This window comes from Solanum dulcamara, chromosome 5 (genome assembly GCF_947179165.1).
Source record: "Solanum dulcamara chromosome 5, daSolDulc1.2, whole genome shotgun sequence".
NCBI lineage: Eukaryota > Viridiplantae > Streptophyta > Magnoliopsida > Solanales > Solanaceae > Solanum > Solanum dulcamara.
In genome coordinates, this window is record NC_077241.1 from 4987725 (window position 1) to 5013593 (window position 25869).

Genomic DNA, 25869 nt, shown 5'->3' on the forward strand with positions numbered 1-25869 from the left:
AGGGATTGGGGTGGGTGGGGTTGGAGAAGACGACAGTGGGGTGGGTGGGGTTGGAGAAGACGACGGCGGGGTGAGTGGTGTTGGAAGATAGGGTGTGGGGGTAGGGGTTAATAGTTGTTAATTTTTATTTTTTAAAAAATTATTATTTGAATTTTTAAAATGTCACGTGTCATCAAATTATTGGTCATTGTTTCTATTCAAAAATAATTATCATAATTATGATATATATATATATATATATATATATGCCACGTGTCTTTATTTAATTCGTTGCTTTTGACACGTCAGGCGAGTGCATTACACACACTTAATATATTTTGGTGATTGTCAAAAAAGTGTCAAAATGACACATTCGGGTCTTACTTGAGGTGTCTAAAATGAACAAAGCCTAGTTAAAGTGTCTAAGTGAAAGTTGGTGCCAACTTTATGGGGCCACCGATGGTTTGGCCATAAATTTGTAACCAAACTATCATCGTTAGTAATCAGTCATAGCCTTCGAGCAACCTGTAGTGTAGTGGGATGATAATCTTCTATTGGTTATGTAGTTGAGTGTAGCATTACTTATAGCTCATTATGTATCACAAGAAAATAATGTTGTGAACTTAGAAATGGTCATTCTTTTCAACATTTCCTATAGCCTGTATGGTTGATAAGTTGCTATTTAATTACACAGTTATTTCCCCCAGATTTAGATATTGAAGTTGCAACAGAGTTTTTCAATCTAGTTAAATTGTGGTATCACTTCAAAAAGTAAGTCTGCATAATTATACTATCATTATTTTTTTATTTTAACTTCTCTGAACATAATATAAAACAAAAAGGATGAAAATCTCTTTAACAACCCATATGAAGTATCCACTATCAAGGGGATTATCATTTCAATACAAGTCAAATAACTTCCAAAAACCAAAGGATGAGAGAGAGTAGTTTGTGAAAAGAAAAATTAGAAGGAAGTCATCAATTTGAATAACAATATTTTTGGTTTTTACTTTTCATGTCAAGAACATCTGGTCATGTCATCTATACAAGTCATCTAAAGAGTTATATAGTACAATACAAAAGAACATATACAACCAGCAGCAGTAAAAGCTATGAACTTTTTTTTATCCTTGTAGCTCAAAAACAATCATTTACAACTGCAGATGAGACTTAAGAGAAGTTCCAGATTCAATAAGGAGTATCTGTGACTATGAACTTGATCCACACTCAGCTGGTTTTGTTTCAGCAATTACACCATCTGAAGCAGGGAGTTTCTCATTCGAACCTGACGGCTCATCACCTGGAGAAGCCAATGGTCCGTCACTCAGAGAAGCCCTGGAGGGAACAGGTTTTTTGATTTGTACTAAAATCATGGTCATGTTGTCGCATCCTTCACCTCCAGCAGTAGGTGCCAAACACCTATCAAGAACTCTCTCACATACTGCAGAAAGTTTGCTTTCCTACAAGAATCAAACCTCTCAGATCAATCATAGGTCTGGTAAAATGTATTAAAAAATTTGAGTAACCATCCAATCCGACCTGTTAGATATGGATCATCAACTTTTTAAAAATGGATCAAATATGAATAATATCAATATTGTCCACTAAAATAATGGATATCCAGATGGATAATATGGATCTCCATATTATCAGTATCCATTTACATGCTTGTTATGTTCATGAGTTCTTGTTTTCTCGGAGTCTTAAGCTTATTTTGGCTTTCAGCTTGCGGCTCACCTAACTATTCCTGAAGCCATGGAAAATATGAATATACATATTATCTGTTGGTTAATTCATTTTTTGTCAGTGTTAAATATAGACGGGTCGGATGTATTATTGTTTTTGTTTAACCCACTTGCAAACCGCCCATTTGTCACTCCTAGTCAATCAATGTATCTTCAGTCATATAACAACATTCGATTGCTGCATGACATCTATGCAATCCCTGATCAAAGAATCTAATTTAACCACCCCCAATACCCATCAAAGAATCACATCTACCTAACCCCCTGCACTGGCTAAAATGAGCAAAAACTAAGAACAAATAAAGATATCTAAAACAGAGGTAAACCAAAGCATTAATGGAACCAGTAGCAGAATGTATCAAGACAGAGATCCAAGTCACCAGTAGGCAATCAAAGAAACTGTACGAGTAAACATGTAAAGTGAGCTAACTCAAGCAAATCTTGCTATAGATGTCTGAATGAAGATGCTAAGGATGAAAAACAACACTTGACTGCAAAGCTACTCTTAGGAATGGAAACCATAGGTCTCAACGCGCTATTCTCTCATCATAAGACTCAAAAAAGCAGGTAAAGGCTCTCAACCTGAGAGCATATTGGATGACGAAGGAACAGACCATTATCAAGATTAACATGACGTAAACTGATTGAGGACTATTTAGCTGACCTAAATCTTGGCTGAATTTTTAATCCAGTAAATACATGAGGGAGTGAAGTACAATTGCCCACTAAATCAGTTGAGCCATCAAAAACCTAAGGTTAAGGGTCAATGCACTCGTACAATCAGGAACTCAACAAAAAAATGATGAGCCTCCTTACTTCAAAGAAAAATAATTGGAGTTCTCATATTTCCTAGGTAACTACTTAAAGCACTTCGAAGTTCCTAAGCTCCATCATAGTATGAGGGATCGATAGCCATAGAATTTCCTACATTTGTATCATCAGTACAGGCAAGTAATTCAATCTTTTTCAGTAGTGCCATAGGAAAGAAGATCTTTCCTTTTTCATTGAGGAAATGCAGTGCTCTAAACAAATAATCACTGTTTTTTTTATGACCAAGAAATCTGTATGGGGCTAACCATTAGGACCAACTGCAGCCTCCACAACTCGGGAATAATGGGCTGCCTCTCTACCCTTCTCCACCCTAATAATCACTTTTTTCTTGAGAAAAAGTAGACAAAATGCTTGATTGCTTACATAAAAGGATATGAATAGTTAAGAGTATGTAAGCATATACCACTCTAGAGCTAAAACAAGATTTTTGGTTCTCTTAAAAAGAAAAAGCAAGACTCTTTTTTGTTGCTTTAATCTTTATGCAAACAATTACTAAGGCACAACAACTATGGGAGGTGCAAATTAGTGACCTTTCTATACATGGTTCCACTTCAGCTTTATACCTCTTCTCATAGCAAAGAATTTCATTTGTGGCAAATAGGTACATTCCAAATTATGGCAAGCATGCAAGGCCAAAAGAGCTATTCGTTTTGAAAGAAACAGATCAGCAAAATCTTTTCTATGGGCAATGCACTTCCTCAACTAGCTTTTCCGCAGGTTTCACTTTTAGTGGCTTTATATAATATTTGGCCTTGGACACACCCATGCATTGAACATGATGAATATATCACGTAGCACACAGAACTCAATGCTATGGCTAAATTACATATTTGAATTTTGTACTTGAGCAATAATTAATCTTAATGATACAGAAGCATCATCTATCAGACTAACCGATTTGAGCTGCTCATGTATAAAGTCCACTAACTGCTGGCTCGACATGCAGTCCCTGAAAAACAAGAATCACCACGTGAGAATCTGATTACAGTAGAATCAACTCAAAAAATTTAAATTCATTTCCGACAAAAGAATAGAGAGCTTTGAAGCAATGTAAAGGTGATAGATGAGACAAAAAACCACAGGAACAATTTAAAAATGAGAACCAAGAATGAGTATTATTAAAATCTTGAATACACTTTTTTGAGGAAGGTAACATGTATATATTGATACTAACAGAAGTAGCACTAGGATAGTGCCAAGCCATAGTTCTGGGAACACAGTTTTCCAGCTATGTCCTGAGATTACAGAGAGCCTAGAAAGTCTATCCCACATTCTGCCTCCTCTACAAAGCTTTCTTTACACCAGAAATGAAACAGAAGAATACAGTTCATTTTAATAGTCTGTAAAGAATTGCTTCTATCTTCAAAAGCTAGCACTAGGCATGCCCCTTAACTTCACCTTCTTAAAACATCTGGAGGGATTAAGTCGGTCTACTCTTCTAGAATAAATTGTAATGAGGTAATTATAGCTTAAATTTCAAATGCTCGTCCAGAGCATGGTACTCAAGGTCCCGCATAGGATAACTAGTCAATAATTCTATCTAATCCACTGCAATACTTGCCTTAACATCGGAATAAATTTTTTAGTAATGAAATACCATCTATTAAGTTAATTATTCTATGTGAGAAAATCTTCAGTTATTTGTTTTGATATCTATTTCTCATCCCACAACTACCACAAAAAATGGGTTTATCCTCCAACTCCAAAAGTTAAATTTCTTTTCAAAGTCAAAAACTAAATCCCAAGGAAACATGGGAAAGAAACTTCGACAAAGAACATAAATGGGGGAAATATGAAAAAGATAGAAATCACACTAAAGGAATTTATACAACCAAAATATTCAAGAACAACAAGAAAAAGAGGAATGCAAAAAAGCAAATAAGATATTTTAAGAATGATGGGAAAATGGAAAAACTATTGGAACAAGAAAGGATTGAAAACATGTTAAAAAGGAAAAGAATTTTTTTTTAAAAAAAAGATGTGCAACTGAAATTTCAAATTTTAAAAAAACAACATGAAACCAGCAAGAAAAATACTTACTACATGTCACAATTTGTATATGACTCTTTTCCTGTTTTTACTTGCCAAAAAGAATGGTATCTTTCCATATCTAAAAACTGTTCAATTTTTACAATCTCATTTAACCATCAATAACATGTTCTAAGAATGGTACCTTTTCCTCAAAAAGGATTACTTCTAGTTCACCTTTTATTAAGAAGAGAAATACAGAGAACAAGACACCTCATGGCAAAAAGAAATGAAGTAACAAGTGAGTCATCTACTCATTAAAAAAATTGATTGTTGTTTTATTGATACTTCAGTTCTTTTTTACGATAAACTGATACTAACATTACTTTTAAGTATTTTATGTAACTAGAACTTTTTGTTTATAATATGGTGTCCAAACCAGCTTGCATACATCTCAATGGATATCTTCTACCTTCCATCAGTTCAGATACCGGGTAACCCACAAGGCTTAAGTAGATGGGAAGAAACCACCTAGTGACTTTTTCCTTTCTCATGATTCTCCCCCACTTCATTGTCCACTAATTCTCCCCCACTTCAAGATAAGAGTTTTATTTTCTTCCAATTTGAAATGACCGACAATTTCCTGCCTATATGTATTCTTCTTTGCTGTAGTCTTATTGCCTATCGGATCTTGCAAATTGAAACGAAGAGTATAGAAAGCATACCATACACCATCACAGGCTAGGACAATAAAATCGTCATCATCGCACAAATCAACCTAATTAGAAAACAAAAAATGTTAGAATATGTTGTATATAAATATAGGGGGATGGGGAAAGAGCAATGTAACATTAATACTATTTCACAATTCAAAGTTGATAAGAAAAGAACTTCTAATTTTTCAGTAGTTCATACCAATCTTTTCCCTTCCATCAAACCATAAAGTTAAATGTAACACCACTAAACAAGATACACCAAACAAAGCCTATCTTCCGTCGGAAGTTTTATGCAACAGATTTACATGATGAAATTTTATCTTGGATTGACAAAATGGATATGATTTGTTAATACCTTGAGTGTGATACTTACTATAGAGTGCGATATTGATAAAAGTTGTTCAACAGCATAATCCTTACAGGAAGATTATATTGAACAGACGCAATATCAATCATCTAATAAACCTTAGCTATGAGCTGTAACTCGGACTTCAGTTTTCACTAGCACATTCCAAATCAAAGATTAGCTTGATTCAAATGGAGGCATAAGCAGGAACCTTACTGGTGCTGCCTCTACGAGATACTTGTCTCCATTTATTAACAGTGGACAAGTGTGGGGTTTTTCTCTGTCAAATTAGACTAAATCTAACATTTCCCATTTCCTTGAATTAAACAAAGCAGTTCTGGGGCTTGTTCTTCTGGAGTTTTTTGTCTGAAAGAGTTACATAATAGTTGGGCCTTCAAGGATTATTTTTTGGTCAAGGGAAGCCTTCAAGTTTTAGTTTTCGACCAAGGAGAGCCTCAAGGTTTATTCGTAGATTCAAGAATAACGGTGTTGAGAACAAAATCTAACTCTTAACCGTACATCCTAGGCTTCCATTTCATCAGACAGCTCCAAGAAAGAAATTCTTAATTAGAAACACACGACTCCAATAGAAAAGGCCCCAATAGAGAACTCTGGAGACTCACAGATGTTACAAGAACAACATATACACCTGATGAAAGGGAGCCTTGGAGACAATACAATTGTCTCTGTGTGCCATATAGGTCATAGGTTCAAGCCGTGGAAGCAACCACTAATGCTTGCATTAGGGTAGGCTGTCTACATCATACCTCTTAGGGTGCGGACCTTCACCCTGTTAACGGTGAATGCTTTGTGCACTGGGCTGCCCTTACATATACGCCTGACTTATACCAGTATTTTAAACCTCTATACTATTAGACTAACGCTTCCACAAACAAATTGAAAATAGAAAGAAGCTTCAAATGTTAAATAAACTCAATTCTGGAGGATCACAGTAGGCTGCACATCAGAACATTAGGGATGACAAAATTAGCCCATTAAAATATGACCCACCTATAAACTGCCCAAAATTGTTCAGGTTAATGGTCGCCTGTTTATTAATTCAGCCCATATTGACCCACCCAAATCAAACCATCTAAAGTTAGGCTGATTTGAGCTAAGCATGCAACTCAAATTGATCCATGAAAAGCCTTATTAAATATTTAAAGAATTAAAATCAAAAAAGAAATTAAAGCACAGTAAAAGTTGGGCGGTTGAACAATGAGCCATTGTTTATAACCTATCGTGACCGGTCTACCTCAGCCCGAGCAACCTTTAGGCACATTACTAACCAGCCCTTTTATTAACTCGGTCTATTAAGAGTTTAGACCGGTCCAAATTCAGCCCAACCCGCCTATTTGACACCCCTACGTCAAATCAAACAATCTTCCTGGACATCAATTGCATTTGATTCCTCTTTTGAGCATTCCATCTATTCTCATCACATGGATATTAACAACTGAGCTAAATATAACTACTACTACAACAAGCTGATGAAATTTGATCAACAGTTAATCATAGAAAAAATTCACAATAAGTTTGAGCAACCAATGATTGTTGGATTGACACTTGGCTACTTTAAACTTCCAAAATGCGAGCATGAATTACCACTGATTGCTATTTCAGAGAGTTTGTCCATTCAAAGACAGTATTTTTGAAGGAAAGAACTGTCTCCAAATGACCAACACACAGTTTTACACATGGAGCAAAGAATATTATGCACCACCTAACAGAATTAAAACTTCTCAGCGAATAGATGTCTTATATGATAGAAGACATTGCACGATTTATTAAGAGACTGAACGAACATACAATATTTATATCTGGATCGGCCGTAACAATTTGCTTCTCAGCTGGCAAAAACTTATTCTGCTTGAATTCCATGTCACCTGCAATGAAGTTAAGATATGATAACTATCTCATCCAATAGATACGTTTCTCAAATAGCCAAAAGTTCAAATTCTGAATTTCCCACTTAGAAAACAAATCCTAATGAGAGGTGTATTTAGAGTATGAACCCAGAACTTTTGTCGCAGAGCATAAATTTATGCGTACAAATCCACGAAAAATGAAACAAATAGTAGATATAAACCCATAACTTCAAAAGTACAATGTGTTCAACGCTAAGAACCCTAATAACTGAACCCATAAAGCTTTAATCCTGGATCTGTCTCTGATCCTTATTACATTTTTTATCTTGCTCCCTTACTGACATTGCAAACTGTATTTCCATTAGCTAGCATTTAAGCAGAATAATATAGGTTCATGAATAAAAACACATAATACCTATAGCTCTTGCAAGATTTAAGCTGCCATTAACACGCCCTGCATGAATGAAACCACCTGCTTTCAAAATTCTCTCTCTTTCAACCTCAAGATCAGGCTTGTGATCCCTCGATAGATTATATGCCTTCACAAAAGACACATGAAGATTCATTTTAATGCTTCATATTAAACCATAAATTTTTAAACAATAAAATTATTGTAACAACAAAAGTCCATGACTGCGCATTTAACACTATGACCCAGCCCTAGCAAATTCAGTGTCATGGCATGCTGAGCTGCCATGTTGGAACACGACTTCACTATAAAAGATCCACCAGGGAAAAAGTATACAAGGGAAGGAAAGACAGTAATTAACACGACAATAGCATCCCACCTGGCCTTTCCGTGAAATCACACAGCGAGAATCACCAGCATTCGCAACAATGAGTTGGTTCTCTCGAATGATCGCAACACAAGAAGTACATCCAGAAGTTGGTCCAGGAAAATCAGAGTGAGGACCCTGATAACGGCAGACACATAGCCATAAACCAAACAAGCAATGAGAACGACAATGGCAATAAGCAGGAAGCTCCTAATGGGCCACAAGAGAAACGACAAGGAAAAGAAAATTATGTGTCCTTAATTAAATCCCCTAGTTTCAATTTCAAAAAATTATATATCAACTATAAAACAAAAAGACAGCAATAAATCAAATTCTATCCCAATTTCTTCTTAACTCAGTATTATCTGCACAGCATATACCTCCTCAAACGCCCAGTCATCAGTATTTCCGTTTCCATCACCATTTCTAGGAGACCATATAAGACCCTCTATCATACCCGAAAACTTGTTTAATCTATCCCCTAGCGCAGCCAGCTCCCTCCATCCTCTCTGACCACGCATCATCTCATCCATTCTGCACAACAACAAAACAAGATTTTTCAACACACAGCTTAGCAGCATAAAACAATTAGTGATCTCAGAATGCAAAAATTGTAAGCATGACTCAGACTTCATTCAGTTACAACTTCAGATCATCTCATACCAAAAGAGCTCTGGTGGAAGGTTAGTCAAGATGAATTCATAGGGGTATTAAAACGGTTGACAGCAGTCTGGGAAGTTGATATCATCCTAAGAAGCACCGTTTCCTTCTGAGCACTTCTCAATTCTCTTTTCTTGTAAGCTCCCCGTCTATTCTCCATGCCAAACATGCGCACAAGCAAGAACTGAGAACTTACATACTACTCCCTCCCATCAAAAATAATTGATATTTTAGGCTTGAGCACATGGATTAAGTTATTCCTTAAATTAAAAGGGGTTTAGACTAAAACCCTAATTATTATTTCCTTTTTTGTTAGGTTGACATAATCATCATTAAATTAGGAATGCGTCGAGGACAAATTTGGGGAAAAGAATTAAATACCTTCTTGGTTTGTGAAACATCAATTATTTTGGATCAATGCTAAAGCCTAAAACATCAATTATTTTGGGCCGAAGGGAGTAGCATATAATGAACTAGAATTTATTTCTTAGTTTCTCTTTTGCATGGTTACGGGGCAGGGAACAGAGGGATAAGAAGTTATTGACTTCCAAATCGATATGGGAAGATTATCTCTTTCTTTCTGCCTTACTCACTGCTTCTTCTGATCAGCCTTATACTACTTTTTTTTCATAACCGTGGTGTACGGGCTAACTTGTCGTACCTCAACTAATTCCACGGGATACCTCTCATCCCACACCAGCTACAGACACCAGGTAATTTTGTCACCAAGGCTGTGTTTTGTCTATATTGGGTATTGAACCTGAGACCTGGTGCTCAACCCACTTCATTCACCACTAAGCCACACCCTCACCCTGGTAGCATCGGCCTTATACTTTATCTTGCACTTTTCTCTCTAAAAGCACTTCTATATCATGCAAAAATAGGTTTTTTCCTAATTTTGAGTCAGAACCTGTATCTTTTACAACATGTGGAACTTCCCTTAAAACTGTGTTCTGACACAGAATTTACACTGTATAATCAGTATCCTCTGTTAATTTTCTGTCAAATTTAACTGAAATCCTCTTATTTTTCTTTCTTGGACAGACTAAATGATAAGCAAACAAGAAATAAGAAGTGTACTGCAGAGCAGTGAAGGTTAAAGAAAATCTTTTCCTCATCTCTTCTGAATTCCATTTTTTGGCCTCTTCCTCTAGATCTTTTCCCACCAAACAACCATACCCTCCTCCTATGACATTACACTCTATCCTATTGCCACCAAACATTCCATCTTTCAAACTCCAATTGCAACCACCACCACTATCTTCTTTTTTTGAAATGAAGTGAGAAGTTTCATTAACAAAAGAGCATCAAGTAGATGCATAGGTGCAAGAATATGAAATGCAGAACCAAAGGAATCGTTGGCCCCCTTTACAGTGTGGCAACCTAAGACACGGGAACTAACAAAATTTAAAATAAAAATTAGTCAGTGCTAATTACATTAGCCAACTTAATCATCGCAACCAACAATAACCTATGGATCACAATTCTTCCTTATACCCCATAATGCACCACCAAGTTTGAGTTTAATCAGCGGTCACCATCCCCTTACTGTCCATTCCACAATTGCACCAAGCTCACCCGTCCGAAGATTGAATCGTCCAACCCAACATGTACCTAAGAAACCCAATCTTCTCTTGGTTTCTTCTCCAGAAACTGTAATAGAAAAGCCCTCCAATTTATGATGGAACCCAACCTATCAAACAACTGCATTTGTATAGGAGAACAAGTTTGGATCCATTATGGGAGAAACAATCAATTCAATCTATTTTTTATTTCGCCATATATTAGGTTAAGCTTACTTAAAAGGTTGAATCTTTGCTGTTTTGTCAGGTCATCAGTCCTATCTCGTTTGGTATTTACAATTCACATTTCCATATTACAGAGAGAAGGGAGAGTTCTTCCTCTATCTTGACTATAGAAATCTAGAACAGTCAAATTAGATCAAACGCCAAGGAGGAGAGACTGGAAAAAGTAGAGACAAAAAAGAAAGGAGGGGTAGAGATAAACTAGTTAGAGATTGTTGTTCTTGCAATCTCATCAAATAGTGTTGATCTAAATAACCTGACTACTCTAAATATACTGAAGATTTTCATGCTTAAAACTTATTGTTGTGCAGAATACAGGGGGTGGAGGATATTGGGACAGTATGTTGTGGATATCATATGCAGTGGCGGAACTAGGAATTTTATGAAGGGGGTTCAAAAAAAAATTAAACACGCTAATAAGAAAAAAAAAAATATGCTTATTAGGATTCGAACCCACGAGCTGAGACAAGCTAAGGCGAAATATTGAACCCCATTTGCCACTGAGCTAGTCCTTTGGCTTGTGCTCAGGGGGTTCAATGTTAAATATATACACAAATTAAAAAAATTATCTTATATATACAGTGTAATTTTTTAACGAAGGGGGTTCGGATGAAACCCCTCACTTGCACGTGGGTCCGCCCCTGATCATATGATCAACAGTTTTTAAGCGAGGAGGTGAATGAACCCACGGCTACACCTTATTACTTCTTCTTTTTTTTTATAACGGAGAAATTTTGAGGGTTAGTGGCACAAAACTTGAAACTCGGTGGATAATGGGTCTGTCCCTCCATCCTTCTCCAATTAAATACCAGGTTTCTGTTTGTGGCAGGGTTTGAACCTGTGACCTGCGCGTAGCCCATACATAACATGTTGTGCTTTTACCAAAGTCCTACGAGCTTACAGCTTATTACTTTAAAGCTTTCACTTTTGTTCCTTCTCACTTTTTATCGAAGTACAACCACTTATTGCATATGATAGCTGATAAGCACATTTGGAGAACCAATAAAAGAATTTAAATCTCAGAAGTCATAAAAAGAGCATAAGGACTAAAATGCAGCTACAAGATATTAATTTAAGCAGACAGGCAGAGATAATTCAACATCTAACCAATTAGGCATACAACATTTTAATCATTTTCATTTTTCCCACCAGAATATAAAGACAAAAAGCAAACTGAAAGTCTGGAATAAGGCTGACATAAAAAAATTACACATATATTGATGCAAAAAGATAAGACAAGAGTACCTACAGAATATTAATTAGCCAATTATACAACCAAAACTTCAAGTAATCACCTGAAAAAGGCTTTCTGGACTGAAGTTCCAATATCTCCTTGCAGATACGCTTCATGCTTGAGTACTTGTTGATGTAGATACTTGGCACAAAATTTAGCAACAACTTTACCTGAAATTGTTCAGTTATTTCACATATCAAAAAGGTAGCATATTGGTTATGCAAGATATCTTTAACAATGCACATTACTAGCCTACTTATCTTTCTAGTGCATAAAAAGTTACATGAATTGAAGTGCCTAACAATCATGGTTGACAAAGAAATTTCGAGGCTAAGGGAGCTTCTCCCCTGAATTCTAGCAAGCTAATGAACCTTCAGTATTCTAAATCAGATATACTTCAACAACATACAAACCAAAACTACTCGTAGACCATACCATGAACAAATAGAAACCAGAAGACAGCAAATTTAGATGGGAAATACATAAAACATGCCACTGAGCATGTAGAACAATCCGAACACCTCCAAATGTACAGATGTCATTCTCACCAAAGGAACATCACAACAAGAAACACAATCCACCATCAAATTCATGCCATAGTATCCCAAACATGCAGGATATCTTCAACATCATAAACGACATAATCATTAAGGGGTCATTTGGTTGCTTGTTTGGAGGTGATTTTTTTTTAGATTGGTAATTGTTTCTATTTCTGTAAATCAATACATGGGTTGTACTGAAAACCATATTTACATAATGAACTCTAAAGGCACTATCCTATCCCCATAATGAGTCTAAAACATCAATGATAGAGACAGTGTCATTAGACTAAATCTGATTACACCAAAAACACAAAGTTAGAATACAATTCCGTTTCACTTGCTGCATATTACTCTCCCTATTCTCAGAAACTCTTAAGATTTCTCTCTTTCCAAATAGTCCACCAAATAGTAGCAGGAATGATTCTCCAATTGCTTTTATTCTTTGCTTGTGATCCTGCTTCTTCACAGCTGTATAAGGCCTCTGAAATTCTACCAAGCATGGTCCATGAAACGTTTTGAGCCTTAGGAATAGACTCTAAAATCGGCCAGCTTGTTGGAGGGGAATTATGCAAGTATGAAATCATGTTTGGTAGCTAGTTAGGAGGTAAGTTATTCACGCATAAAATTAGTAAGGTGTTTAGTTTGCAACTTAGAAACTCACATAACTAATACATTACTATTATATGCAAGGGAGTATAGCTAACTTTTACAGTCCTCACAGGGCTTAAATAGAAATTTTACTTCTTTGATGATGTGAGCTGCTACACGTGTTGTTGAATTTCCATTTTGTCCTCATTCTTTTTCTTGAGATCAAACTCCACACGGGCCCTTAATTAGATAATCTTTTACATTCTTTTCTGTTATACATTTTGGATTTTGCTTCTTTAGTGAGCTCGTGTGTGTATAAACATTTGTCCTAAATTCTCAGTTCGTGGGAACACGAACAAGATACGAAAGATGTTACTCGGGTGCGGGTGTCCCCAACGGATGCGATTCTAGAGGTCAGATCCTTCATGATCTAAATTTAAAGATTCCAAGGTACAGATCTAAGTATGGATACAGGTGGGGGAATTCCGTTAAAAATGATTCAAATATCAAAAAATAGATTTATAAATATGCCTAAATAATGGTGGGCTATTAAGAAGGAAAGGAATGCACGAACTTTTGAGAGGAAGTTCGAATTTGTAACTATTATTAAGAGTAGATGCATCACTTTACTATTTACTCTAAGTTTGAATCAATAATTATTGTATTTGTCTCGAATTTCTCTATCAATTTTGATCAAAGTACCAAAATTATTTGACCATAGCTGGTACGGATCTCACATCCACACCCACGTTGTGTCGACACGGGTGCGACATCAAAGTGAAGAGACCGCGCAACTTAGCTATTAATTGAGATCAAAGAATATATAAGGTAATTTAGTCAAATTTTTTTGAGGAAAAGGAAATTGTATATTTACAAAATTCCATCATCCAAACAATGATGAGAGGGAGCACTTACATCCCATAGAGCAAAAATCAAAAGGCCATAAGAACTAGTCTATGAAGCTTTACAACTTCCTTATAAAATCAACAAAAAGTTCTATATCCTCCATCATATCCTGTTTATAACAAAATATAGAAGATTAAGGCAATTCATGTTGATATTTTGAAATTATTCTTTTGGCTATACTCCCATCGTCCCAAATTTGGTCACTTCAACTCAAAAACTTATCCCAAAATAATAGTCATTTTAGGAATTCAAAAGTAAAGTTCGCAATTATTTTCAACTATACCCTCATAGATTTTTTATTATTGCTCAATTCCAAAACATCTAATAAATACGAGTAACTTAGTAAATAATACCTTGTATTTATTGTTTTCTCTTAATAGGCGTGAAAAGAGCTAAAATGATAATTAAGATAGGATGGAGAAAGTATCTTCTTAAGGGGCATGCAAAAATAAAATATGACTAGTAAAATGAATCAGAGGGAATGCTTTATTTAATGTACTTTAATTATATTTATTAATATCCTTATAAGATTATTATTAGATTAATTTTTGTATAAACCTTGTAATATAAACTTGAAGTCATTGAGAATTTTTGTTATATTTAGATGACTCTAGAAAGTTGAAAAAAATAAGCTTTGCGAAAACTCTTGCCACGTGAAATTATAAATGAAGTTAAAACTCAATAAACATTGAAATGAATTTATTTTTATCTATAACTAAGAAATTACATGCTCACAAATTCATAGAATGTCAATATTTTCCAATTTATGATCCCCCTCACATTGTAATTATTTAAAGCATTTTCTTTTAAAGAATAGCAAACTCCCTTTGGTACTTTCTAATTCTCCAGTCAACTTCCGTCGTCATAAATAATTTTTTATTTATATTATCTAATTATGTGATTACGGATAACTTCAATAGTTATAAATAGCACTATGTTACCTATTCTAATATAGCACTTATCGACAAGACATGATTAATGTGTCATTCATTATATTAATTATGAAGTAAAAAATGTGATGCAAATTGTACTTCTTTAATTAAAAATATTAAAATACTATATATTTTGAGTTTGGGCCCGGAATTTAGCATGGGTGTGATGGAACTCGTATATAAGTTGTGAGGGAATCTATGTATTATAAATGTAGGATAGAAGATGGAATAACTAATACATGAATAACTGAACCTTGCATGATTAATCCCTGCATGAAATAATACATAAGTTTCCTCATAACTAATCTTTGTATTACTAATACTTGCATAACTCTAACCGGCTACCAAACGACCACTAAAAGCATAAAAGATAATCATATGCTAGCACAAGAAAAAATATATCGCTAGGATATACTTTAAATTAGAGGTATCATGCTTTACTAAAGATGTGAAGAAGATAGCTGTCAATAATGAATCATTCATTTAGAGTGGATTACACAATTTGAAGGGTGTATTACAAGCTTAAGAAAATAAATATTATTTATACACTCAGGTCAAACTATTGTTGTCGAACATGTCTTCTCAAAATCACTTACATAGCCCAAAAGGTTCCACTTAAACCCACAACCTTCCACCAAAGATCACAATTTTAACTGCTCACAGCAGGAATAGCCCTAAGAAGAAGGCCTGAAAGCTTAATTTGGAAATTAGGATGGCTACGCAAAATAGGTTTATGCATTCTGTTTGTGTTGTTCGTGAAAGGGGTCTAACAGAAAAAGACAGTGATACAGAGGAAGAAACAAAGATTATCCTGCAGTTCATTCATCTGACTTCATCTGTTAAAGTCCAAATTCCAAATTGTGGGAGAAAAAATCATGAAAAAAATGTTAAGAAGTCTTTTGGTCAGCATGGCATCTATGTGATACCAATTGCAGTCATACAGAGAATCATAGTGGAGAATTGTCTAGTTGAAGAATTATGTTGGGACAATCCTCCTTTTTTTTGTTTGCTAAAACTCTATACAAAAATTAGGTTGAATAAATAATGCCTTTATAAACAGAACTACCAAGTTTGCATGGATCTACAAAAGTCACTTGAAAGCTGCAAATCCCATAATCGCAAACATTCCCACAAAATATTCATGGTGATAGTCAGTGGCGGAACCAGGATTTTCATCGAGGGGGTTCAAAAAAATAAATAAACACGCTAATAGTATCTACAAATAAGCAGATCGGATCGGGTCATATATGAACGGGTCGGATCAAATATAAGCAACTAGATAAAATTCAACTTTAGCTCAACACTAACAATAAAATAGAGAAAGTACGCGTTTGACATAATATTAAAATCAATATGAGAAAATGTATTTTTAAAATTTTAATTATGGGTTCTGTCACCGTCATTGTTGTATAAATACATTATTCAATTTTTGAAACTAAATAAGGAACACAAAAGATTATACTATCCAAAAAAATATATTAAAATAAGAGAAATAATTAAATGAAAGTTTAATAATGAGGATTTTCTTAATTCTTGATTTGTACGTTAAAAGCATATTTTTTCTTAAGTTGTGGTCACTAATCTGTAGTAGAAGGATAAGAGAATACTTCCAAAATCCAATCCTATTTATTTAATCTTACTTATAATCATATTATTCCATAATCAAATAAAAATTAAATGTTTGACTTAAAATGAGTATGAGAGAATTTTTTTTAAAATTTTAAATATGAAAACTCAAAAAAAAGTTATAATTTTTACTTAATTTTATAAAAATAGAAATTTTTTTATTGTAAAGTGTAATTCATTTTATGTTGTGCTCTAAAATATTAATGTAAAATAATTAAACACATATAATATAGTTTAATATTACAATATTGGGGTTGGACGTTTCATATTAAGAAAATAAAAATTAAAATTGGCTGAAACTAAAATATGAAAAAAAAATGTTGCTACCCGGGCTCGAACCCGCAGACTTAGCTCCAGAATTTGCAATTTCGTGAACTCCTTTACCGCTGGACCAAGTCTTTGGCTTGTGTTCAGGGGGTTCATTATTAAATATATACTCATAAACCAACAAATTGATTCTATACATACGGTGTAATTTTTCGACCTAGGGGGTTCGGATGAACCCCCTAGGCTGCATGTAGGTCCGCCCCTGGTGATAGTGATCTAAATTAGACTCTATTTCTCCCATGGCCTTAGGCTAGTGAAGGAAAATACATTTGAATGAACAACTGAATATTAAACTTCCATTCGTAAGATGGAACAGCATCCCACTCAAGAATATTTCATCACTCAACTGTTCAAGGATATAAGTATCAAAGTGTCATACATCAAAGTAGGGTGAGAGGCAAACTTCATAAAAAAGAAAAGGTAGGGGGTAGCATAATTTCAGCGATGCATATATGTAAATACGTACCTCCATGACCATCATAGACACCAAAAAAGGAAGTGGAAGCATCCAGGTCGGTAATTGCTGCATGCTAAATAAATTAGGGCAAAAGTCAGATCAAAATAACGCGCACCATGCATCAAGCTGAATCTTTCCATAGCTTATACACTATGATAAACACAGAGGCTGAGCAAGTATTGCAAAATAAAAGCATACATTACCTACGAAAGGCACCCCCAAAGTAGCTACAATAACATGTACTGTGTATCAAACTAATGTAGCACAATAAACATCACAACTTGAGTGGATGCGGATGTGAACTCCCCTTCCCAACAATCACATTATAGAATGACGTCTTAAATAATCTAACCTTTGCAGAGAGATTCTTCCAATTTCCATTTTTTTTAATGAAAATGGTAACATGTTATATTATCCGGTCCCCGGACCCCATTTGTTCCCATATACTGGGTATGTTGGTGGTAACATGTTATATTCATCAACACCCAAAAAGAAGGGTTGGTATCAACTATCTACAAATACAGCCCTCATGTAATTCTTACAATGAGACCAAAAGGTCTAGTAAGGATTCACAATCATCTACTAATTGTTCTTTACACCAAAAGTAAAAAAGAGAAATGCAGGAACGCTTGATCTTCTGAATTGAGCTGCTCTTGTCTTCAAAACATCTTGCATTCCTCTCTTTCCAAATTGTCCACCATATGCAAGCTGGAACAATCTTCACCACTCCTTGTGACTTGTTCTTCTATACTGTTCCAACTACATATCAAAAGTATCTTGAGGTGTCACCCAAACAATTCCAGCTAGAGAAGCAAAGAGTTGTCATAGTTGTGTGGTAGTTGCACGTTGCAAGAAATGATTTCTTTTCACTTATTTGGTTCTCTTTCTCCTTTCTTGACAAGTGATTTCTGTAGCTAACCGGAACAACGAAGTAGCCAGAGAACAACAAATTTCCAGTTTGTAGATGTGTTTATTAGTTTTCATAGAGCAAGTAAGAAAAGAAAAGGCAGTTGGTAATTGCTCCTAAATAGATGGAATAACATGCTAACTGCATGGTCTGACTGTAACTTCAGGCCGGACAAGTCAGGGATCAACTAGAATTGATGTGTCAGATCACATAACTCAATATGAAAAGAATGGACAGAGATATGAGCATCAGACAGAGTCTAAAATAATCCTTTATTTAAGAATTGCAGAAAAGACTATATCCTTAGGCACAGGCTACAAGCTAATCTTTTCCTACATCAAAAGCTTTGAAAAGCATAGAGTAATAGTGAGCAGGTTTCCTATTTTAGCATTACAATCATTTTTTCTTACAACATCAATACCCTAAAGAACTATTGGATGAGAAAATATAATTTCTTTTATTCGACAAACTTACATGCTGCAACATATTTGCTAAAGCAGATAAAATCATTACTGATTACTCACAGCATCTTCCATAGCTGCTCGCCATCCTTGCATTGATGATAAACCATATCTAACCCTAGCATTCTCACCATCTTCTGAAAATTTCTCTGTTTTCGGGGAACTCAGGTATATACCCATCTCCAATAGCTGAAATAACAAAGAGAAACAACGACATAATATTAAGACCCTAAGGTTTCATCACTAGAGCACTATACACAAGTGGATAACGGCAGAAATTTACTGGGAAACCAGATTCAGAGTGGTTATCAGAAAGTTTTAGTGCGAATCTTCGATTTTAATGATAACAAACAAGCCGCACTAGTGCAAAGCATTAAAAATGATTAGAAAGGAGAAAAATGGAAGATGAGGAACTCATTCAGAAGACAAAATTATGGTAATGATAGAGAAACCATAAACTGCAATGAAGTATGCATTCATCCAATGCTGTCCTCTTTAAACCATGATTGCAGCAGAAGAAAATATCGAACACTCAGAGACTGCACCGCAGCCTTGTGCCCTTGTCATTTTTGAAATATCTGGAATTCCTCTCTTTCTGGATAGTCTGTAAAAATGTAATGCCAATTCCACCAGTATTGTTATGCCCTTAGGATCCTAGTACCAAACTGGGTAGCAATTGATTCACTTGAGTGTTGTTACCCAATGAATATCAACTAATGAAATTAGCACACCCGAAATATCTTGGAGATTTCAAGATAGAGCATGAGATAATTGACTCATTCTGTAGTTTTATAATGCATTCCATCTGTTGGACAACCTAATTCTAGCCTTATCTTATGAAGTTTAGATTCTACCCCAGACTGTTAGAGGAGTCGATAGTCCAACATAAAAGAGGAGATGAAAGCAGTGACTAAAGGAAGAAAACTCAAAACTATTTGGGCTATTGTCTCCAGGAATCTAAAATGTATCTTCAGGAACTCTAGGGTTGTTTGAAGGTCAAGGTGGTGTTGAAGCAAATTTAGTAGCACAGCAGGTGGAGAGTTGTTCTCACCTTATTGATTATTTGGTTCTCTAGTATTCTGTCTCATGTTTATTCAGAAATCTTGAGGATGACTATACATGGATTCTTATTTTAGCCTAAAGATCATGTTGTTACTGCTTTATGGGAAGATCTATCCGTCTCATGAGGCTTGTGGTCTAAAGCTTCATTCATTGATAGGAATTTCAACATTCCTAGGTTCCCATTTGAATGAATGGGCAAAAACAGATTTGCAACAATGAAACATTTCCCTATTTTGACTCTATGGGCAATTGATTGTGTGTGTGACACTCACACACATTTTATATATCTATATATATCCCTATTTTGACTCTATGGGTAATTGATTGTGTGTGTGACACTCACACACATTTTATATCTCTCTCTCTCTATATATATATATATAGAGAGAGAGAGAGGGAGGCAATTTGACCTGAAGAGGACTTGGCAGGTGTATCATTTGACTGAGCATAAAGAGAAATGTCAGTACTAACTAGAAAATAATAGAAGGAGAAAAGATTGTTTTGAACAATATATGTAAGGTCTTTCATACTCATCTATACCAAATGACTTTTTACTTTCTATACGGAAGGTCCAAAATATGCACTTCTGCATCAAAAACATCTTGCCTCCATAGACTGGTGTCAAACCATGTAATTTGGAGATGGGACACCACTCCAGTCATTTGTCCATACAGTGAATTCAAGAACAAGTGAAAGAAACTGATTGAAAGTTTTACATTACTTTAAGATGAAGTACCAAATTTATATTTCTTTTTTTAAAAAAGAAAAAACTGCCAAATTTACATTTCTTTGAGACACGTTAAGACCCATAACAGAAGCAAGAAGATCTATTTACCCTGCTACACCATTATATCAAACAATGTTAGTCTATAATCTTAGTTGGGATCCAAGACAGGAATTGGTGAATGGTGACTGGACTGCTGAAACCCAGTGGATTTCACAGACTGCTAAAAAGAAATCAGGCCACAGCTCTATTATCTGCTGCATTTTCGGCATGCTAGTGGCCTTGATTTGGAGAGGGAGGAACCTACTCAGATTTCAACATACACAGTTCCTTCCTGATAGGATCTACAGAGAAATTGCTCAACATGTCCACAACATGAAGAAACAACATCAAATGGCAGATGACTCTGGTATCTATAGATTGTTATCCTTAGTCTGTTTTTTTTTTGTTGTTGTTGCATAGGAAAAATGTGTCTAGTGAGTTATCTCCTAATTTGCATGTACAAATTATCAATGAAGGAGCCAGGATTTTCGCTAAGGAGTTCAAAATATGAATAAGTAAACACAGAAGAAGCCGAAGGGGGATTAGCATCTATTATATATATATATATATATATATATATATATATATAATAAAAACCATGCATAAACAGTGTAATGTTCCACCGAAGGAGGTTCAAAACCCCCTCGACCCTACCTGGCTCCGATCCTGCAAGTTAGTTGAGTAGGAACATTACCAGACTTTGCTGAAGCTCAGCTTCATCTTTGATTTGTAATTACTCTTTTTGGTGAAATAAAGATCAACTTCAACTAAAAAAAAATCTTGGCAGGGAAAAAAAGTATTAACGAGATATCAATCATCAAGTTTTCTAGCATACTAGAATTATGTCCATTGCCTAATAGAAGGAATTGGTGTTTAAGGAGTATCTTAAATGATTGACATCAAATGCTCAAGTTCCCAATGGCTATAAATTGCAAATATTTGGATCTACTAAACAACTTGAAAGTTGTGACTTTATCGCAATTGCAGATAAATCAGCATACAAAGACAACAACTACATTTCTTATGGAACATGACTAGAACTTCATAGACGCTATCACAGGAGAAGTAAGTAAGACAACACGTAGCAACTAGTAAATCGGAGTTCATTCATTATGCAATGGAATCTTCAATTGAATTTCCAATTCGTATTATACATACTTCATAGCCTCTATCACAGGGAAAGTGAGTAACTAGAAAATTGGAGCTCATTCATTATGCAATGGAATCGGCAATCGAATTTCCAAATCGTATTTTACCACTATAAATCCGTGGAAGAGAACAGTTAGTTGTTATGTATAAATCGAGAGAGAGATGGCGGCAGATAGGAAAAGGGGAACTTACGAGTGGATTTCACCGGAGAAGGAGATCGGGAGGAGGAGGTCGTGGCCGTCGGAAACTGGCGGTCAACTTTGACGACGTGAAGAAACTCCGGCGGGAAAAAATGGGAAATGAAATTCCGATGGCTATTTTTTTATTTTAAAGACCGTCTTGTGAATATTCAAGAACAAAAACAAGATAAAGTATAATCAACCTAATTATTTTTTCAATAATAAAATGATGAAATGATATTAGCCTTTTCACATGCGATTGCATGTTGATTTGATATAAGGAAATGAAATTTCAAATTCTCCAAAAAGCAATATTGAGGAATTTCAAATTATGCTTTGAAATTTTGCAAATATAAAAATTAACTCATAAGTTTATATTTTATAAAAAAAAACATATTTATATATGCTAACCATTTATTTCTTATGTAAATAAATTTTTTAATTCATATCATTACTTTTTAAACTATTTATATCTAGAAATAAAATTTATAATTCATATCATTATTTTTTAAATCATTTATATCTTATATAACAATTATTCTCACCAACATAAAATTTATTATTACTTGAAATCAGTTCCTACTTTACCATTTATATACACTAAATTCATATTTTTCTAATCAAATTTATTTACCAGCCAAATTTATAACTACTTCAAATCAACCAATAATTTAAAAAATATTTTTCATCGTTATACTGACTAGACAAGACTGACCTCTTTAATTGAAAAAATAATAAATAATTGAGAAGTGTAAGTTCAACGTAAGTAGATTGTCCGTAATATGTGGGAGGATTATACTAAATACTAGTACAGTGCAACTTGTGTTCATTTTTATTTTTGGGATAATTATTGTTATACCCAAAAAAGAAAACTATTTATCATTGGATATCTCATTACTTTCATACCCCTTGTTTTTAACTATTCCGCGCATTTGATACCATGAGAATATATAATATACTCTGATGGCATCAAGCAGTTTCGATGAAGCACTGTCTCTTTCTTCTTGATACCATCAAAATAAATTATACTTTGATGGTATCAACAAGAAATTGCTTGATAAACTACTTGATACTATCAAAGTATAATATACTCTGATTATATCAAAGAGGAACACGGGAAGGGACACTTGCATAAATACATGTTTGATACAATGAGAATATATATATATATATATATATATATATATATATATATATATATATATATATATATATATATATATACTCTGATGATATCAAAGAGAAGCAGTGATGCTGAAGCTAGCATGATGTCATGCGCGAAATTAAAAGAGAGAAAGTGGGTAAGAGGGTAAATAGTTTAAGTCATAAGTCTATTAAGGGTAAATAATTTAGGTTGAGTCCAATTTGGGTAAATTTCATAATTGGTCTATTTTGTGTAGCTTTGCCTTTATTTTTTTATTTAATTAAAATTTGATCAATAAATATTGTACTTTTTTAGAATAGTTTTGTGATAGTGCATCATGCAATTTTAGAATCTTTTATTTATTTGATAAGATTGTATAATGAATTGAGATAGTTTTAATATTTCTACAAATTATGGGATATTTATGTTTATGAGAAAACATACAATATAAAAACTCCAAATTACATGCCTAAACAAAACTTCAAATTTCGTCTTATGATTTCATATGATGATTGCAAATCATGATTTCATATAGCATGATCAAACAGGCCCTAAGTTTCATGTTTTAACGTGATACTTAGTCTAAAAAACAACAACAATAACCATATAGACTTCAGTTTTATCTCATGGACGAAAAAATATTATTTCCAAAATATTTTCAGCTTAAGTAAAGCAAATTAAAGCAGTAATGAAAAGGGAGAAATGGTAGTAAGGAAAAACATGATAACTAAAAAAAAAATCAGTTTAGAGCATATATGCATAGAACTGTAACATCAACAATAGGTGCGATTACCTAAAAATAACAAACAACAAATGATAACAAATACCAAAAGCCAACAGACTACATGAATAGATTAATACTACGACAGATATGGTGCTCTAGACTACCACTGGATGATAGACTATATAAATAGGTCAATACTAAGACAATATTCGATGTGTCATTCTAATCTAAGCACTCAGTTGCGGAGCCAGGATTATTATAAAGGAATGTCAAAATATAAAGTACAAAAATATATGTTCTTATCAAAGATAAAACCCACAACCTCAAACAATTATTGCAATCCCTTAACCATTATACTAAAGCTTCAACTTGTGTCAATGGGTGTCAACACTTGTATATATATTCATTAAACTAAATTTTAATCTATATATACAATGTAATTTTCCGACGAAGGGGTGTCGCTTGACACCCCTTGCCCGAGGGTGGCTCCGCCCTTGTAAGCACTTATCTCTAATACTAAAAATATATTTCTTAGTATAATCTTAAACTAAAAGTATATAAAATTTATTTTTAATTCTATAATCTTAAATATATCACGTAAAAAAATAAAATTAAAGAATCAGCACGTATCAAAGGTAGTTGAAATTGTACGATTTTTAGAAGGGTAAGTTACATATTTGATGGGTGTTAAAACATAATCACATTCGCTAGTTAAATATACAAAAATATGCATTGTTATGTATAAAATATGTGATTGATCTTAATGTAAAAAAAAATTAAAAATTTATCGACTATTATTTTCACGGGCCACTATAAAAAAATAAAATCCTATTTTTAGAAATGCCTCTTACCTTGTGATAAAAACATAAAAATCATATTTGGAATTATTTATCTTTCTTAAACTGAAAAGCTGTACCCAATCATATAAATTAAAATAAGTTATCACATTTGAAAATTTGTATAGCATAAATATTCTTAAGACTTCCAAATTCCAATACAGACTAAAGAAGCAACCAAACTTGAATTAGGTCCTAAAATGTAATAAGTTTTAATGAATAAAGTTCTAGTTTTTTTAGGTCATGCTAAAATCACTACCCCACTTTCTTAAATCATTGCTAAAATAATGTTTGTTAATTTGGTTGTATGTAAATGTGTATATAATAAAACACAATTATTCATACTGATTGAAATGTTTAATGCGAAAGTGACTGAACGTGGAATAACAAGTATGTTATTAACAACCATCAATCGTTGAGGTGCGATGATATGGAATGCTTTACGCTTTACTCCGCGTTTATAATATAATTAAGGGAAAAGACTCAAATATGTCATCGAACTTTGAGAAAAGGCTCATCCATGGGATTCATTAAAAAATTGGCTCATTTATGCCACTTTCGTCAAAGAAAAGGCTCATCCATGTCATTATTTGTAAGTTAAAAATATTTTTCGTTTTGCAAAATTATTTATACACGTGGTCAATTATGATCTGGCCACATCAACAACAACAACAACAACAACGACCCAGTGCAGTCCCACAACGTGGGGTCTGGGAGGGTAGAGTGTACGCAGACCCGACTCCTACCAAGGTAGGACGGCTGTTTCCGAAAGACACTCGGCTCAATAAAATCAAAAAGGAAGTCAGATAAGAATAAGAAGTTCAAAGCGATAAGGAATAGGAAGTAACGAAAGCAAGCCAGATAAGATAGAGCATTCAAAGTACAGAAAATAATGAAAGTAATAAATAATAATAGACATCAGACCACGGGAAATTATAGTGCGCTAATACTAATAAGAAAGAATAATGATCTGGCCACATCATTAACTAAATTATTATTTAAAATGGAAAAGGTTTAAATATGTCATCAAACTTTGAAAAAAAGCTCATTTATGCCATTCGTTAAAAGTTTGTCTCATCTATGCCATTTCAGTTAACAGATAATGGCATGGATGAGCATTTTCTCAAATGAAAATGGCATAAATGAGCCAACTTTTAAAGATGACATAAATAATTATTTTTTTCAAAATTCGATAGTATATTTAAGCTTTTTTCCTAATATGCATTTTATTTTTATTAGGTTTTGAATATCACATAAAAATTTCCTTTATTAAAAAATTATTAATGAAACTACTTGTTTTTTGTTTCTAATTTTGCTACCTTATAAGAGATTTTG

General features: G+C 34.0%; 1 protein-coding gene across 1 annotated transcript; it reads right to left on the minus strand.

Moving 5' to 3' along the window:
* Positions 1-954: 954 nt before the first annotated feature.
* LOC129888856 (probable protein phosphatase 2C 60) lies at positions 955-22042 on the minus strand. Its single transcript, XM_055963895.1, has 11 exons — positions 21844-22042; positions 18738-18863; positions 17316-17379; positions 11990-12098; positions 8610-8763; positions 8242-8367; positions 7869-7992; positions 7395-7471; positions 5249-5301; positions 3450-3504; positions 955-1439 (listed from the first exon to the last, which is right to left on the minus strand). Exons 2-11 carry the CDS (start codon positions 18852-18854, stop codon positions 1188-1190), a joined length of 1131 nt encoding a protein of 376 aa, XP_055819870.1. The 5' UTR covers positions 18855-18863; positions 21844-22042; the 3' UTR covers positions 955-1187.
* Positions 22043-25869: the final 3827 nt, after the last annotated feature.